This window comes from Elephantulus edwardii, unplaced genomic scaffold (genome assembly GCF_000299155.1).
Source record: "Elephantulus edwardii isolate Elephantulus edwardi_28Jun2011 unplaced genomic scaffold, EleEdw1.0 scaffold00076, whole genome shotgun sequence".
Taxonomy (NCBI): domain Eukaryota; kingdom Metazoa; phylum Chordata; class Mammalia; order Macroscelidea; family Macroscelididae; genus Elephantulus; species Elephantulus edwardii.
Genome location: NW_006399826.1, coordinates 1,078,399 through 1,094,047, shown reverse-complemented (window position 1 = coordinate 1,094,047; position 15,649 = coordinate 1,078,399). Strand labels below are relative to the sequence as shown.

General features: G+C 37.6%; 2 protein-coding genes across 2 annotated transcripts in view; both read left to right on the top strand.

The window, feature by feature from the left end:
- Nucleotides 1-1,628, top strand: part of CCDC178 (coiled-coil domain containing 178) — a 79,017-nt gene extending 77,389 nt beyond the window's left edge. Inside the window, exon 15 of the mRNA XM_006889223.1 lies at nt 1,622-1,628. Within this exon, the coding sequence (XP_006889285.1) occupies nt 1,622-1,628 (7 nt within the window). The remainder of the gene's footprint in view (nt 1-1,621) is intronic.
- Nucleotides 1,629-9,949: 8,321 nt separating this feature from the next.
- LOC102860234 (coiled-coil domain-containing protein 178-like) overlaps nt 9,950-15,649 on the top strand; it is a 378,081-nt gene continuing 372,381 nt past the window's right edge. The window contains exon 1 of the mRNA XM_006889222.1: nt 9,950-10,075. Coding sequence (XP_006889284.1) covers nt 9,950-10,075 — 126 coding nt within the window. The remainder of the gene's footprint in view (nt 10,076-15,649) is intronic.

Here is a 15,649-nt window from a genome sequence, read left to right as displayed (position 1 = left end):
GGGTCGCTATGAGTCGCAAGTGACTCGACAGCACATAACAACGAAAAACAACAAAGCTATAAACCTTTTGGGAAAGGCAGCGTATCTTTCTCTTTCTGAGAGGCTGGTGGATTTGAACTGCCAAACTGTGATTGGCAACTTGATAAATTATACACCACATCCCTGGGGCCCCTTTCTAGGAACCCTGAAGAGTTGCTGAATCTTTTTCTTTTAATACTCAGAATAGTTTTTAGTTCTAACACAGCCAGTATTTATACCCTTGATCAATTCTTTATCGCAGGAATTTCATAGTTCATATAATTGTCTGCTGTACTACAATTTTGATCTTTCATATTTAACATATATAACATTACCAGAACAATTATTCTGAAATAGATTAATTTTATTTCCTAGGCTTAAAATGTTTCAGACTCTCTATCAGCTATTGCATAAAGTCTATGTTCTCAGAGTAATTGCTTAGATTGTAATCAATTGTAAAGACAGATTGTAAAGTGTCAACTGCAATACTTTAGATTAATATCTTCCTGCTTTCTTTCATGATCTTTATAGTTTAGCCCTATTAAAATGGTTAGATTTTCACACTTGCATTATTTTAAGCTTCAATACTTACTCTCTCGTGTCCTATGAATCTTCTCTCTCTTTTAATAGAATTGATTGCTTATTATTATAACCTCTCCAGTTTCCCCTATTCCCAGAAGCTTTTCCCTTTTGATAATTTACCAAGGGAGCTCTGGAGACATAGTCTCCAGGGAATTGCACTGCTCACTCAAAGGCAGTACCTTTCTGGCAGTTCAAATTCACCAGTTGTCTGAGCAAGATATATGGACAATCTCTTATTTGATTTACAGTCTCTCAAAAGACCACTGGAAAGTCAGTTATGAGTTGGACTCAAGTGCAATGAGATCTTTAGTTATTCTCTAACTGTAGTCTGGGGATGATATAAATGGCTAATACACTCAACTCTTAATCAAAATTATCACAGCAACGGTTTTATTCCCAAATGAGATAGTATCAAGTGTTTCTACCTCTTCCATTTTACTTATTATTGCCAGGGCATGTGTTTTTCTTGTCATTTTTCACTTCTTGAGATTATAATCTAGGGATCATTGTTTTAATTATCTTTGTACTCTTTAAAAGGGATATGTGATTAGGTATTATTGTCATGACAGGACTCCGGAATGAAGGCTGCATAGTGGAGTGGACTTGGGGGGAGGTATTGTATAACAAGGACAGAATTTTTCTTTTCCTTTTCAAAGAGAAGAGTGAATTGAGGGGAGGGAAGGGTGGGCAGGGAGAAAAGTGCAACAATGAATGAATGGGAATCCTCAGTCTCTGTAAACTTTCATGAAAATTAATAATAATAAGAAGAAACCAAAAAAATACCTTTGTCCTCTAATCATGTAATTCATTTTTTTATCCAAATCACATAATTCTTTATAAAATGCTTAACATTTAATTAGTGCTCAACAAGTATTTATCTAATCACTAGTACCTCCATTTTCTTTTCTTTATTTTTCTAGAATTTAGCACACTATGTATAATTAATGATAATTTGTTGCTTCCTCTAGGGTGAACTTGCTTAGAAACATTTCGTTAGCTTTTTTGTTTTTTTTTTCAATAGGTGTTAAATGAATGATACAATGAGTTAATGAGAGATTAATACAAAAGTTTGTTATCCTTAGTTCTGGGTGGGTTTTTTTTTTTTTTTTAATTTGCTTAGCTTCAGTTTAGAAGCTAATAAAACTCATAACTTTTTTTCTTCCCTGATATGCATTCTGGTGCCACATCTACCTATCATGTTAATTCTCTTCATACTCCAAACCATCATTTATGGTGATTTCGCTTTTCTTTATATTTGTCTTTAATTTCTTCTACCCATCTTCCATTTCAATAAATCAGTCAGTGTTAAATCAAGATCTACACTGTTGCTTTATAGTTTTTCAATCAACAACAACAAAAAATACTCATTCAAGCAATTGTATGTAAGCATGTTGTATGTATTATCTTTATTTTTTTCCTTTTTAAAACTTATTGTAAGTTTACAGAGACTTTGGATTTCCATTCATTCATAGTTACACACTTTCCTCCCTGTGTTATCTTTCATTTTTAAGAATTTAATCTGCATACTAACCTGGAAGATAGACATTATTAATTGAGTTTTGCAAATAAGATAATCGTCTTTGGAATCATGTTCATAGTTACCTAATGTGCACTTAGGAATTGGATGCAAGTCTGATAACAAAGCTTACGTCCTTTTCACTCTGCTTCTTTTTCAGCTAAGATGTCTTATTCATTTAGGTATATATTATTCAGAAAATGTCAAAATCTTATTGCTTTGTTTCTCTCTTCCTACCTTTTGTTATTAGATGCTCTTTAGTTAATTCTCAATAATGTTGACCCTATGGGTACATGCTAGAACTGCTACATGGGGTGTTCAAGTCTTTGACTTCCTAGAAGCAGTTGGCATTCCCCTCTTCCAAGGTACCCATAGGTGAGTTTGGCTACCAACTATTCATCTAGTGGTTGAGTGCTTAACTGGTCTTCTTACTTTCATCTTGATTCTTCCTTTATATTCTGCAATTTCTATGAAACACTCTCTGTTCTGTTTCTCTATTTCTAAGCATAATAAAACAATTTAAAAAAAATTAGAAAACTTTACAGAACCAAAGCTAGAGCCTTCACCCAAGTTTGTTTAAGGACTGAAGGTTGAGACATTATAATTGGTGGGATTATGAGCTTTGTAACAGTGGTCTAAAGCTGCAAGGCTGATGACTGAGAAGCCTGCAAGCTCATTTTGGAAACAGACATTGAATAAGTAATTGTATCCTGCTGCCAACCTGAATTATAACCTTTGACTTCTTTAACAAAAGTCATCATAGTTGGGGGGAAAATATCTTCATTAATGCTTACATGTATACTGAATCTGTTCATGGTACTTCCTTAAATTCAAACTTTTAAGTACAGTAAGATTAGAGCACCTCTCATGATTGGACAGTCTTCCTCTAGTATGATACTATTTGTATAATTATGTAACTGTTTTTATTGTTCATAGGTAGTTGCCTTTACACATGGCAGCACTGAAAGTCAAATACCCTTTTTGTTAACAGACTTTTTATCAGTGCTCCCTATACACATAAAAAATAGATGTTGATAGTGGTGATGGTGATAATATATGGATGTTTACCTTTTGCTCAACTCAACTTAACTCAACTCAACTCAACTCAAATCATTGCCTTTGAGTCAGAACTGACTCAGAGCTAACCCTCCAACGGGTTTTCCGAGGTTGTAATTTGCATGGGAGGAGATTGCCCATTTTTCTCCAAAGGACCAGCTAATAAATTTGAAACTCCTACCTTTAGGTTGGCGGCAAACTAATTACACACTAAGTCACTAGAGCTACCTTAAACTTGTAGTCTGTTGCTGTCTGTCCTAGAGTTGAAACTGACCCCATAGTTGACCCTCCAGTGAGTTTTCAGAGGCAGTTAATCACGCAGGAGTTTGTTTCTTTTGTAATCTTGAATTATGTCTTACAAGCCAGTCATCATCAACTATTTGACTTGAGCAAACAATCTCATTGCTTATTCAGATACCACACAAGTAAGGGAAATGAACATGTTTAAGATTATTTTAATTTTATTTGAATTTGGCTTGCTTGATGTTAACTGTGTGGTATGAATTCCCTAATAACCGTTTTCTCAAATTCAAGCTATGCAAAAATATACTGAATATTACTTCAAATGTTCAAGTGCATGTCAAGCAAGACAATGCCATTGAGACTTCAGTGATCCAAAGATGGGATTGTATAATTGAGGGAAATGAGCAAAAAGCTATTGAAAACAATAAAGATACAGTGGCATGTTATATGAAATGAGCATGTCAGGAGTTAACAGGATGATGATTTATTTATACAGATAGCAATTAGAATATTATTGAAGTTGTTAAACAGTCTGTAATACTTAGAATTAATCCACAGGGTACTGTGCTTTTCATATCCGTTTAGCTATATCTTACCAGCCTATTAATTTGAGCTATTTCACAGCAGTATAGAATATTATTTTCTCAGCAATTCACACTAAGTTGAAAGAATATTCTTAAACTACTCTACTTTTCTATTCTTAATTTTTCAATAGTAAGAAAATAAGCACCTTGAAAAATTGATTATGCATCCATCAAAATTAACTATTTACTCACATCAAACTTTTTATAATGAATTTAAATATTGCAAAGAACTTTCTCTCATTATTCCTTTTTTTCGCCCTCTACAAAATGAAACCTGTTCTACCTAGGGTCACTATGAGTCGCAAGCGACTTGACGGCACATAACAACAACAACACAACAAAATGAAACCAGTACTCCTAGAGTCAATTTAAATTCATGTGACCTTATATGTTTCACATTAGAACTGGCCAAAGGGCTTTTAATGATGTGGTCTTTTGAATGCAGATTGACAAACCCTTCCTCTGAGGCACCCCTTGGGTGGATTCAAACAACTGATTTTCAGTTACTAGTTTGAATGTTTGATTCGGTGACTGGGATAATTGGAATGGGAGTGTCAGAGACAGTGTGATTGGCACAGGATAGAGTGGAGTTTAGGGCTGTTGTACATAGGGTTGCTATGAGTCGCAAGGGACTCAACTGCACATAACAACAACAACAGTTTGAATGTTAATCCTTTCACCACCTAGGGACTTCTCTATTTGTTGATATCATTGTAAGTCCTTAAGTTAAAACTGTCATGTAGCTGACCACCTAGTGGGTTTCCAGAGGCAGTTAATTTCATGGGAGGAGATTGTCCATCTTTCTCCCATGATGTCATACTTTAGTCATTTTCAAAGTTTTACCATCGATCTTGTTTTCAGTAATGAAATAATTTCTTGATCTCAATTTTAAGGCTTAGTCATCTGGCAAGTAACACTTCTCTTTTCATATTACTTTCACTCTCACATTTGACACATTGAGATGACCAACCTAGTTTACTTCAACATTTACCTCTCCTACCTTCTTGGCTTTCTCATTTATCAAGTAACAGATCAGGTTTTTGGTGTCTGCCCTCTTAGGCACATGTGTTTTGTCCCCAGCCCCACCCCTACTCTGCCAGTATCCATCTGAATTCCCTCTCTTTGCCCCTCCAGCACATCACTCACCCGGCCCCTAGCCAGCCCTGGTTTGATGGCTCCGGCTTCACCCACCTCTATTCACCCAGTCTCCTGTGATATTGGTTTTCCTGCACAGCATGACTGAGAAGTTCTCCTGCTCACGTCTTCTCTCCTTTGGTCTATTGTCCTCCTTTGTCTCAAAAGTCATGTAACACAAGGCAAGGATTTTGAGGCTTCATCTCACATATTTTGGGCAAGTGGCCGGGAGGGACCAGTCCTTGGAGACTGATATCATGCTTGGAAAGGTGGAGAAACAGCACAGGAGAAGAAGAGCCAGGATGAGATGGATGAGATGGACTCAGTTTATGGAGAAATGGGATTAGGTCTGTCAGAGATGATGAGACCAGCTCAGGATAGGGCAGGTTTCAGAGCTAGTGTATATCAGGTTGCTATGAGTCACAGGTGACTCATGGCATACAACCACCACCCTCTTTCTTTGACTTTGCTTGCTTCCTTACAGAATATAGTTATATTTAATCAAAACAATCACTAACTTGAAGTACTTTCTTTTTCTTAATGAATTTTAATGAAAGTTTACAGAGACTTTGGATTTTATTCATTCAGTGTTGCACAGTTTCCTCCCTGCCCACCTCCCTCCCCAGTTCATATTTCTCTTTGAAAAGTGAAAAAAAATTTTTTAATTATTAAAAACAATCCCTCTTTCTGCAGTCTACTCCACTGTGCAGCTTTCATTTTGGACTTTTGTCATAATAATCATACCTAATCATATACCTTATTTAAAAACGTCTTTCCCTCATCTGTTTCAATTCAGTATACATTATGTAGTTCCTCTTTTCTTAGTTTCCCTTCAACCCCAATTTCAGTCCCATTTTACAACAGTGGCCCTATCCAGTATTTGTCCTTTTGTGATTGAGATATTTCACTCAGCATAATATCCTCCAGGGTCCCCCATTTTGTTGTATAATAATTCATGAGTTCCTTGTTTTTCAATGCAGTGAAGTATTCCATTGTGTGAATATACCACAGCTTCTCTATCCATTTGTCTGTTGTTGGGTACTTGGATTGTTTCCAACTCTTCGCCATTGTGAACAAAGCAGCAATAAACATGGATGTGCATATATCTGTTTAGGTGGTAGTTATGATTTCTTTTGGTATATTTCCAGTAGTGGAATTGCTTGATCAAATGATATTTCAATTTCCAACTTTTTGAGAAAGTGCCCTACTGTCACCAACAGTGCACTCCCCACAACAGTGAATAAGTTTCTCTGTAACCTCACCAGCATTTGTTCTTTGCTGTTCTATTCTGTTAAATTTTGCTATTCTTACTAGAGTGAGATGGTATCTCATAGTAGTTTAGATTTGCATCTCTTTTAGAGCTAGGGATTTTGAACATCTTTTCATGTGTTTTCGCGATCTGGATGTCTTCTTTGGTGAAGTGTCTGTTCATATCCTGTGCCCATTTTTCAACTGGATTGTTTACCTTTATCTTGTGGTGTTGAAGCACTTTGATTAATTAGTTTCTATGACTTGAAAAGACCTATAATTTATTAGAATATTTTATATCAAGGACTTAGCAACTGAATACGACTCAAGTCTCTCTAGGAGAGAATCCTGGAGTGATGACATCTCTTTAAGAAAAAGATTGGCGTCTTTAATAGCTTATAGAATATGGTCTTCATTAAAATAATCTAGGATATAGATACAGAGTTCCAATAGCCACTTCACTATTACTAGACAGAACATTTATTATATTAGAAAAAGAAAGGTAGTAAATAGTGCTATAGATTTTATATAAATATATGACAATGTGGAAACAGAACCACTGAAATGGCCTTAATGAAAAAGGACTGAAGTTAGTTGTTGTTGTTCGGTATTGTCTAGTTGACTCAAACTCATAGTTTACATAAGAGAATAAAATCCTTTCTGATTCCATGCCATCTTCACAAGTACGCCTGTGCTCAAGCCTACTGTTGTATTCATTGTGTCAACCCATCTCTTTGAGGGTCTTTCTAACTCTCCAGTTTTCTAAGCATGACTCCTTTATCTAAGGACCTTCTTTGTATCATACTCAAAATAAACCTTTGTCGTGACTCACTGAGAGCCCATGAGCAACAGATTTGAACACTGTCCTATCCTATGCTATTATTATCATCATCTCTGACATACCTGAGCATATTACCACAGTTACTGTGTCAATCCATCTTGTTGGGAGTCATCCTCTCTTTGGTTGATTCTCTACCTTCCCAAGTATGATGTCTCTTTCCAAGAATTAGCCCATCTTAACAGCATGTCCAGAGTATGTGAGATGAACCTTCAGCATTCTAGCCCCTTAGGAAGACTCTGGCTGTGCTTTCTCTAAGACATCTCTCTGTTTGGTCTTCTGGCTGTCCGTTGTACATTCAGTATTCTTCTTCAACACCACAACTCAAAGGCATCAATTCTTCTTCTTCATACTTATTCATATTCTAGCTCTCTGATGCTTAGGAGGTGATTAAAAAGACCATGATTTGAATCGGGTTGATCTTGGTCTTTAAACTGACATCATTGTTTTTCAGGACTTTGGAAATGTCCCTGACAGCATATTTTCCAATGCAATATGTCTCCTGATCTCCTGACTGCTGGTACCAAGATTGTTGGTTGTAAATCCAAATAAGATAATGACAACGTCAATCTTTTCTCCAACTAACATGATGTTGTCTATTGGACCAGTTGTGAAGATTTTTGTCCTCTCACTATCAGAAGTCAAAACTAAGCCAGGTGCTGATTGAGGAACAGACCATCAATTACTTACGTTCACGCTCAAATTGAAGGTGAACAAAATTAATACAATTCCAAAAGAACCAACATACAACCTTAGTCTATCCCACCAGAATTTAAAAACTATCTCAAGAACAAGTTTGAGACACAGTTTAAAATCAGAAAAGTTGTGCTTCAAGGTTAGATCATGTCTCCATACCTGCTCATTTTGTATGTTGAGAAAAACCTTTCAGGAATTAATAAATTTATGAAAAAGAATGCGGCATCAGGACTAGAAGACTCATCAGCAACTTGTATTATGCAGATGATACCTTTCTTATTGATAATAAAGGCAATTTAAAACATTTACTGGAGATGTTCAAAGACCACAGCCTTCAGCATGGATTGCATCTCAACCTCAAGAAAAACAAAAATTTTCTCCATTGATTCAATAAGAAAGATCATGATGGAGAAAAGATTGAAGTTGTCAAGATTTCATTCACTTTCCTTGGATCCACAGGTTTTGATCTGTGATCTGTAGGATAGCTTTGAATCATAATTGACTTTATGACATTTAACAACAAAAGCATCAACATCCTCAGAATAGAACTTTTGACAAGTTGATTGTCACTAGCGACTCTTTACTAAGACTCTCTTGTCACTAGTAACTCTTCACTAAGACAATGTTGTTAGGAGTTTATGAACCTGTCAAAATTAATAGGATAGATCTTACAAAAAAATTATTTTTAGTATAATATCGATTCTAGTGACACTGAGAATATCTTGTCTAGTATAAGCTTTGGTTTTAGTCTTATTCTTCAACTGTAAATACTTTCCAGTAAAATCCTTTTATGGAAGTTAAAGAGAGAGGTTGAAAAGGAATAGAGGAAGAAATCTGAATGTTGTAGGTGCTAAGTGTCAGGATTCCCCAAAGCTTTCTTACTAATATTAACTTCCTGAGCTTGGGCGCAATCTGACAATTAGTTAGAGGTAATCAAAAGAAGTCTCCAGACTGGCATAGCTGCTCTTCAGTACTTTGAAGAGGTCTCTGACAGCAGATTTTCCCAGTGCAGTTTGTCTTCTAATTTCCTGGCTGCTGGTACCAAGAGTGTTGATTGAATAGCCAAGCAAACTGAAGCTGTCAACAATCTCAATCTCTTCACCATCCATCATGATGATGCCAGTGTGCCCAGTGATGAGAATCTGGATTGGGGTTTTTTTTTGTCTTTTTTTTTTATGTTGAGCTTCAATCCATATTGAAGTCTGCAGTGCTTCACCTTCTGCAGCAAGCACTTCAGGTCCTCCTCAGTTTCTGTAAGCAGAGTTATGTCATCTGCATAACGCAGATTGTTGATAAGTCTACCTCTAATCCTGTTACTACAGTTCTCCTCATAAAATGCTCCTGATAAAGGCCTTGGTCTTTGCAATTACTTGCCATGCATCAGAAAGCTGGACAATGACTAGGGATGATAGAAGGAGAATTGATGCCTTTGAGCGGTGGTGCTAGAGAAGAGTATTGAATATACCATGACTGCTGAGAGAACAAACAAGTTTGTCCTGGAGAGGGTAAAGTCAGGCTGCTCCTTGGAGACAAGGATTCTGAAGATTCGTCTGACATACTTTGGACATATTGCAAGGCAACATCAGTCCTTGGAGAGGGACATCATGCTTGGGAGGGTGGAGGGATAGTGCAGGAGAGGAAGACCCTTGATGAGATGGATTGATTCAGTCACTGGGGTAATGAGGATAGGCGTATCAGAGACAATAAGATTGGCAAGGGATAGGGACAGGTTTAGGGCTGTTGTACCTATATAGAGTCACTGAGTTGGAGGTGACTTGATGGTACATAACAGCAACAACAACAACATTCAAAAGAAGAAACAACAAAAAAAATGGAATCTTGAGATGTATTCTGTGCATTCAAGTTTCACTTACAGATCTGACTTTTTTTATTTTTGGCAGAAGATATATTTTTATGACTTTTAATAATTATGAAATTTTTTTAATAATCATATTTGTTTGCATTATTCTTTACAGTGTGAGGAGAAAAGCAGAGCATGAGGCTGAAATCAAGGCTTTGCTGAAACTGAAGGCAATGAATAATGAACTGTTTGTACAGCTATACAAGGAAGCTTTTCAGGTCGGCGCAATGTTCCACCTAACCAAGTTTCAGACAGACACTCTGGAAGCGAAAATGGCAGAAGTGAGAAAAAAATTCAAGGTTATGTATCACTGTCTTCTATGTTCTAAAAAAAATGTGAATTTTATTGATGCAATCTTGATAGCTAAGTTTAAATTGAAAGGATGGTAATTATTTTAAGAAATCTTTGCTTGTGATAAATCAGAAAGAAAAAAATAACTAAATAGAAAATATTAAAGGTCAATGTAGTTGATCAACATTTGTGACCACTCTTTGCCATTGTGGTGTGAAGGCACCTGAAGTATCAAGAGAAAAGTGCATAATTCAGCCTTATGTTATACAGTTAACACACAGTATGAGGTATGGTGGCCTAGAGGTAAGAAGCTACTCTGCAATCCCAAAGGCATGCGGTTCAAATCCACCAGCTGTTGTTCCATGGGAGAAAGATCGAAAATCTCCTCCCATGTGATTAAACTGCCTCTGACAACGTGCTGGAGAGTCAGCTATGGGTTGATTCTGACTAGGTGGTACACCACCACCACCACCACCACCACCACCACCACCACCACAATAACAACAACAATATGAGCTCTGATAGGGAGCTCTGGTGGCCTAGTGGTTGGTTGTTCTAGTAATCCAAACATTTTTCCAGTTCTAAATTTTCAAAGCTTTATTTAAAAATAAACAACAAAATCCTTACCTCTGAGGAGTGGTTTTGAAGTTTGTGAATAGTTATTTCTCTGCATCATGATCTCATAGTTGCCTAATCCCAATAGAATCTAACTTGGAGCTGTGGTGACATAGTGCATTATGAGTTGCTATGGAAAAGTTGTTCAATTCTACTAGTACTAGTAGTAGTAGTGGTAGTTCAATTCTACTAGCTATCCTTGGCAGATAGGCAGCCAATCTCCTGCCACACAATTTACGGTCTCTGAAAGCCCTCTGGAGGGTCAGCTGTGACTTGACAGCATGTAACAGCAACAACACCAGCTCTGATGACATAACTCTTAAACATTTTGTTGCTATTTGAAAGGTCAGTTCATTTAACTGACCAAGGGACTTTATGGAAGAAAGAGATGTGGCAATCTATTGCTATAAAAATGTATAGCTTTGGAAATTCTCTGTATGGGAAGTTCTGCTTTGTATTGTGGTGTTCCTAGGAGTCTGAATGAACTCGCTGGCACACAAGTTTTTTATGAAGTTCTTTTATGACTGAGAAGGTCCTTTGGACACAATGTCACATAAGAATAGTGAGCACCTGGCAATAAGGGAGATGCAAATAAAAACCACAGTGAGGTTTTATCTCACTCCAGTAACAGTGGCAAAGTTTAACAGGACTGCAGGTAATAGATGTTGGAGAGGATGTGGCAAGAAAGGAACTCTTAAGCATTGGTGGGATTGTAAAATGGTGCAACCATTCTGGAAGGCAGTTTGACGCTTCCTCAAAAAGCTGAACATAGAAATTCCATATGACCCAGCTATTCCACTACTTGGAATATACCCTGAAAATATGAGAACTGAGGCACAAATGGAGATTTGTACACCAGTGTTCATAGCAGCATTATCATCATCACAGGAACATGGAAACAGCCCAAATGTTCAACCACAATGAACAGATTGAGAAATTATGGTAGCATAAGGATCCAAGAGGGGTGGGAGAGGTTGGTAGCAGAGGGATGAGGATGTGCAGGGTGAAGGGGGAGATTAATCATGTGGTTGCACAATTTGATAGGTGAGGAAGTTAGGGAAATGGAAAGAATTTGTTCTTGAAAATAATGTATTCAAATTTTGTAAGTAAATTAGTAATAGAAAATTTAAAAAATAGTGAGAACGCATATTGAATCAGCAATGTATAGGATTCCATCTATTGTCAAACCTTCAGCGTCTAAAGATCTGCCACTGTGTTTCCAAGGTGTAGATCTCTTTAGGAGGATGTTGTTTTGTTATGTGCTGTTGAGTTGCTTGCGACTTATAGCAACCCTATGTACAACAGCCCTAAACCCTATCCTATCCCTTGTTAATCTTATTGTCTCTGAAATGCCTATCCCCGTTTACCCCAGTGACTGAATCAATCCTTCTCATTAAGTGTCTTCCTCTCCTGCACTGTCCCTCCAACCTCCCTAGCATGACATTCCTCTCCAAGGACTGATCCCGCCTTTGAACATGTGCAAATAATGTCAGATGAAGCTTCAGAATTCTTGCCTCCCGGTCTAGTTTTACTCTCTAGGACAAACCTGTTTTGTTCTCCTGGCAGTCCAGGGTATATTTAATACTCTTCTCCAGCACCACAGCACAAAGACATTGATTCTCCTTCTGTTATCCTTAGTCATTGTCCAGATTTCTGATGCATAGCAAGTTATTGCAAACACTATGGCCTGGATCAAGCACACCTTAATCACCAGACTGACATTTCCCATCTTTCGTCTAAGAACAATTAGCACATTTGAACTGTGAAATATTCTGATGCAACTAATAATGCCACCAGAACTCCACACTAGATTCCGCAGCACAAGAGACTGCACAGACCGTAATACAGAGACGTGATTGCTCACACTGATGAGCAAAACCACTCCTCAGAGGTGAAATGAATAGGTGCTTCCTCCTTTTCTGGTATAGAGACTTGTATATTCAACCTGTTTCATTGTATCTAAGAATTTATTTTAAGAGACTAATTCTGTCCATACTTTGGCATGTGGTCAAGAGGGACTGATCCTTGGAAAAGAATATGATGCTCAGAAGGGTGGAGGGACAGTGCAGGAAAGGAAAACCCTGGTGAGATGCATTGATACAATGACTGAGACAATGGGGGTTCCTGTGTCAGAAGCAGTGAGACTGGCTCAGGACAGAATAGGTTTTAGAGCTGCTGTACGTATGGTCACGTTGAGTCGCAGGAGATTCAATGGCACATAACAACAGCAATAATTCTATCCATCATAGTTTTCATTAATTGACATTTTCTTATTAAATACTTAAGAATACAGAATAGCCTGTGAAATAAAACTGTAATTTCTACACTATTGCAGAATCTGTCTAGTATTATCTTCATGAACAACTTCTCCTGGAGTTCTTTAAATTTATACCAGTTACTGTTTCTGAACTGGTTGATTGAGGCATTTTCCTCGCACTGAGTTTGAGATTTCGTTGTCTCTTACTAGACGAGCAAAAGAATATGTCCACTATCATTAAAGCCTATGGGAAGCTGGTCAGTCTGCTTGCTAAATCTTCTCCCCCACCTAAGCTTCTGAACTTGGCCTCTGCCTTCTCAGGTCATTTTAACTATCACAGAAGTCCCCAGGAGCAATGAGTCCTTTCATCTTCTTGTTCTTGAGTATCATTGGAACCAACTCATAGCTGACCCTCCAGTGAGTTTTCAGAGGCAGTAAATCACACAGGAGGGGATTGCCTATCCTTCTGTAGAGCAGCTTGTGAATTTTAATTGTGTACCTTCAAGATTGCAGCACAACTTCTTACTGGGCCACCAAAGCTCCCTTCTATCATTTTAGTGGAGCCCCAATCAACAACTCAAGTATTTTGAGACTCTTTGTCTATAGTCTCGAAGGATAGTTGGGCGGATCCATCCTAGATACAGAAGGATGTATTTTCCTCTTTTCCCATTTAGGCCCACAGTCTTAAAATATCCAGGATCTGCTTAATGAGGAAATTAGGAGGGTGTGTTGACTTCTCTCAAATAACTCAGTGCTTCTGATACTAAAAACCAGTTTCACTCTAATGGGTTTAATCCATAGATTAATGCTATAATTTGGCCAGAACAATAAGGTACAATCTATAGACTCCAAGAAACAAATGAAAATAGTACATGATTGAAAATAATTTGTTCTATTAAATATAATGTCACCAGATGGTCATTGATTTGACAGCAACTCATCACAACAAGAACAAGAACAAGCACAAGAACAAGAACAAGGCACAGGGGAATATCATTTAAAAAAAAACTACCTGGAGGTTGTTACATAGCAAAGATGACTGCGCTGCCGTTTTAACCTGTCCAGGAATATTTTGCTAATTGATTGCCCTACTGATGGACTATTAATCAGTTGTCTTACCACCACCCCACATACTCCTCAGCTCCAATCAACACCAAAGCATTCTCCTCATCCTTGTCACCCCTTGAAATGAATTTGAGAGGCAACGAGGCTGATTAAAGAGAAAAATCCTGCCATGAGATGGCAGTGTTGCACAATAAGATATGTATTGGAGCCGAGATTTCACACAGCAGGCAGCCCCTCACTACAGAGGGGATTTTCCATTAACAAGAAAAGTTAGTGGAAGAGAAAGAGAGCAAATGAGCTTCTGAAGGAGAGAGGGAAGGGAATGTTTTCATGCTGATCTGACTTTCCTCAGGAGTAAGGTGGACCGAAGTAAGTTACAACCGACACAGAGTCGAACTTCCAACAGACTTTTAGAGGTTGTAAATCTTACAGAAGGAGATGGCCCCTCTTTCTCCTATAGGGAAGCTGGTATATCTGAACCACATGCTTCTGTGTTGGCAGCGCAGCACCTTATGATTAGACCACCAGCGTCCCCTTTGTTTTTCCTATGGCTAGCCTATGTTGATGGGAATAAATGGATGTATAGTGAATTATTCTTTCAATTTCTCTGAATGCATGAAATTTTTCATAATTGAAAATAAAAAGGATTCACTGTAAACCTTACAGATGATTAGGGAAGGAAGACTAATACTTTCAAGGTTAGCATGAGTACACAAGTGCAGCAAAAAGTGTATAAATGTGGGAAGAAAAGAATCAATGTGAAGGTTGCGTGGAACTTGAAATGTACTTTTCTGTAAATGATTTTGTTAGCCTGCTGGAGCCTATTTAGTAACCTTTTATGTGGTTATTCTAGTAGTGCCCTGGGACTGACCCACCATTTTTAACAATATTTTTTATTAGATACTACTTTAAAGATTTGGGTAAAACTACTTTTGTGTCTGTCATCAACCCATGGATCACATTTCCTCAGATACTGGGAGCAGAGATTTAAAAGCAGACCTAAGTTTGAGTTTCACGGCATGAAAAATAGGTTCACCACCCTTATCTCTAAGAAGTGTTCTGATTAAAATTTTTCCAAAACAGGTTCATTCTTCTGGCAGTCAATAGTATGGGTAGTACTCTTCACTAGAAAATATCACAGATTGGATCAGCTTTACCCTAGTTTTCATGGTAACACTTTTGCTTTTAAGCACTTTAAAGAAGTCTTTTATTCTTGACTACTGCTCTCATGGGTGTGGATTGTAGATCCACGTGATATGAAATCCTTGACATCAACATTTTCTCAATTTATTATGATATATCGGTTGGTCCAACTGTGAGAATTGTAACTGTTTCTAATAGGTGAAGCAATTGATACTGAGAAACTAGTTATGAAGTGGAAAGACAGTGGGTCAACAAAGGAGAAGACCCTCAATGAGAAAGATTAGCACAGTGACTGCAGCTGTGAACCAAGTGTTTCAGAGATGATAAGGATGGCACGGGATACGCCGGGTTCATAGCTGTTGTTTTTAGGTTAAATGCGATACTGGTTATCCATGGTGGACAGTGTTTGGTGCTGTTGTTGTTGTTGTTATGTGCCGTCGAGTCGTTTGTGACTCATAGCGACCCCATGTACAACAACCCTAAACCGTGCTCTATCCTGTGC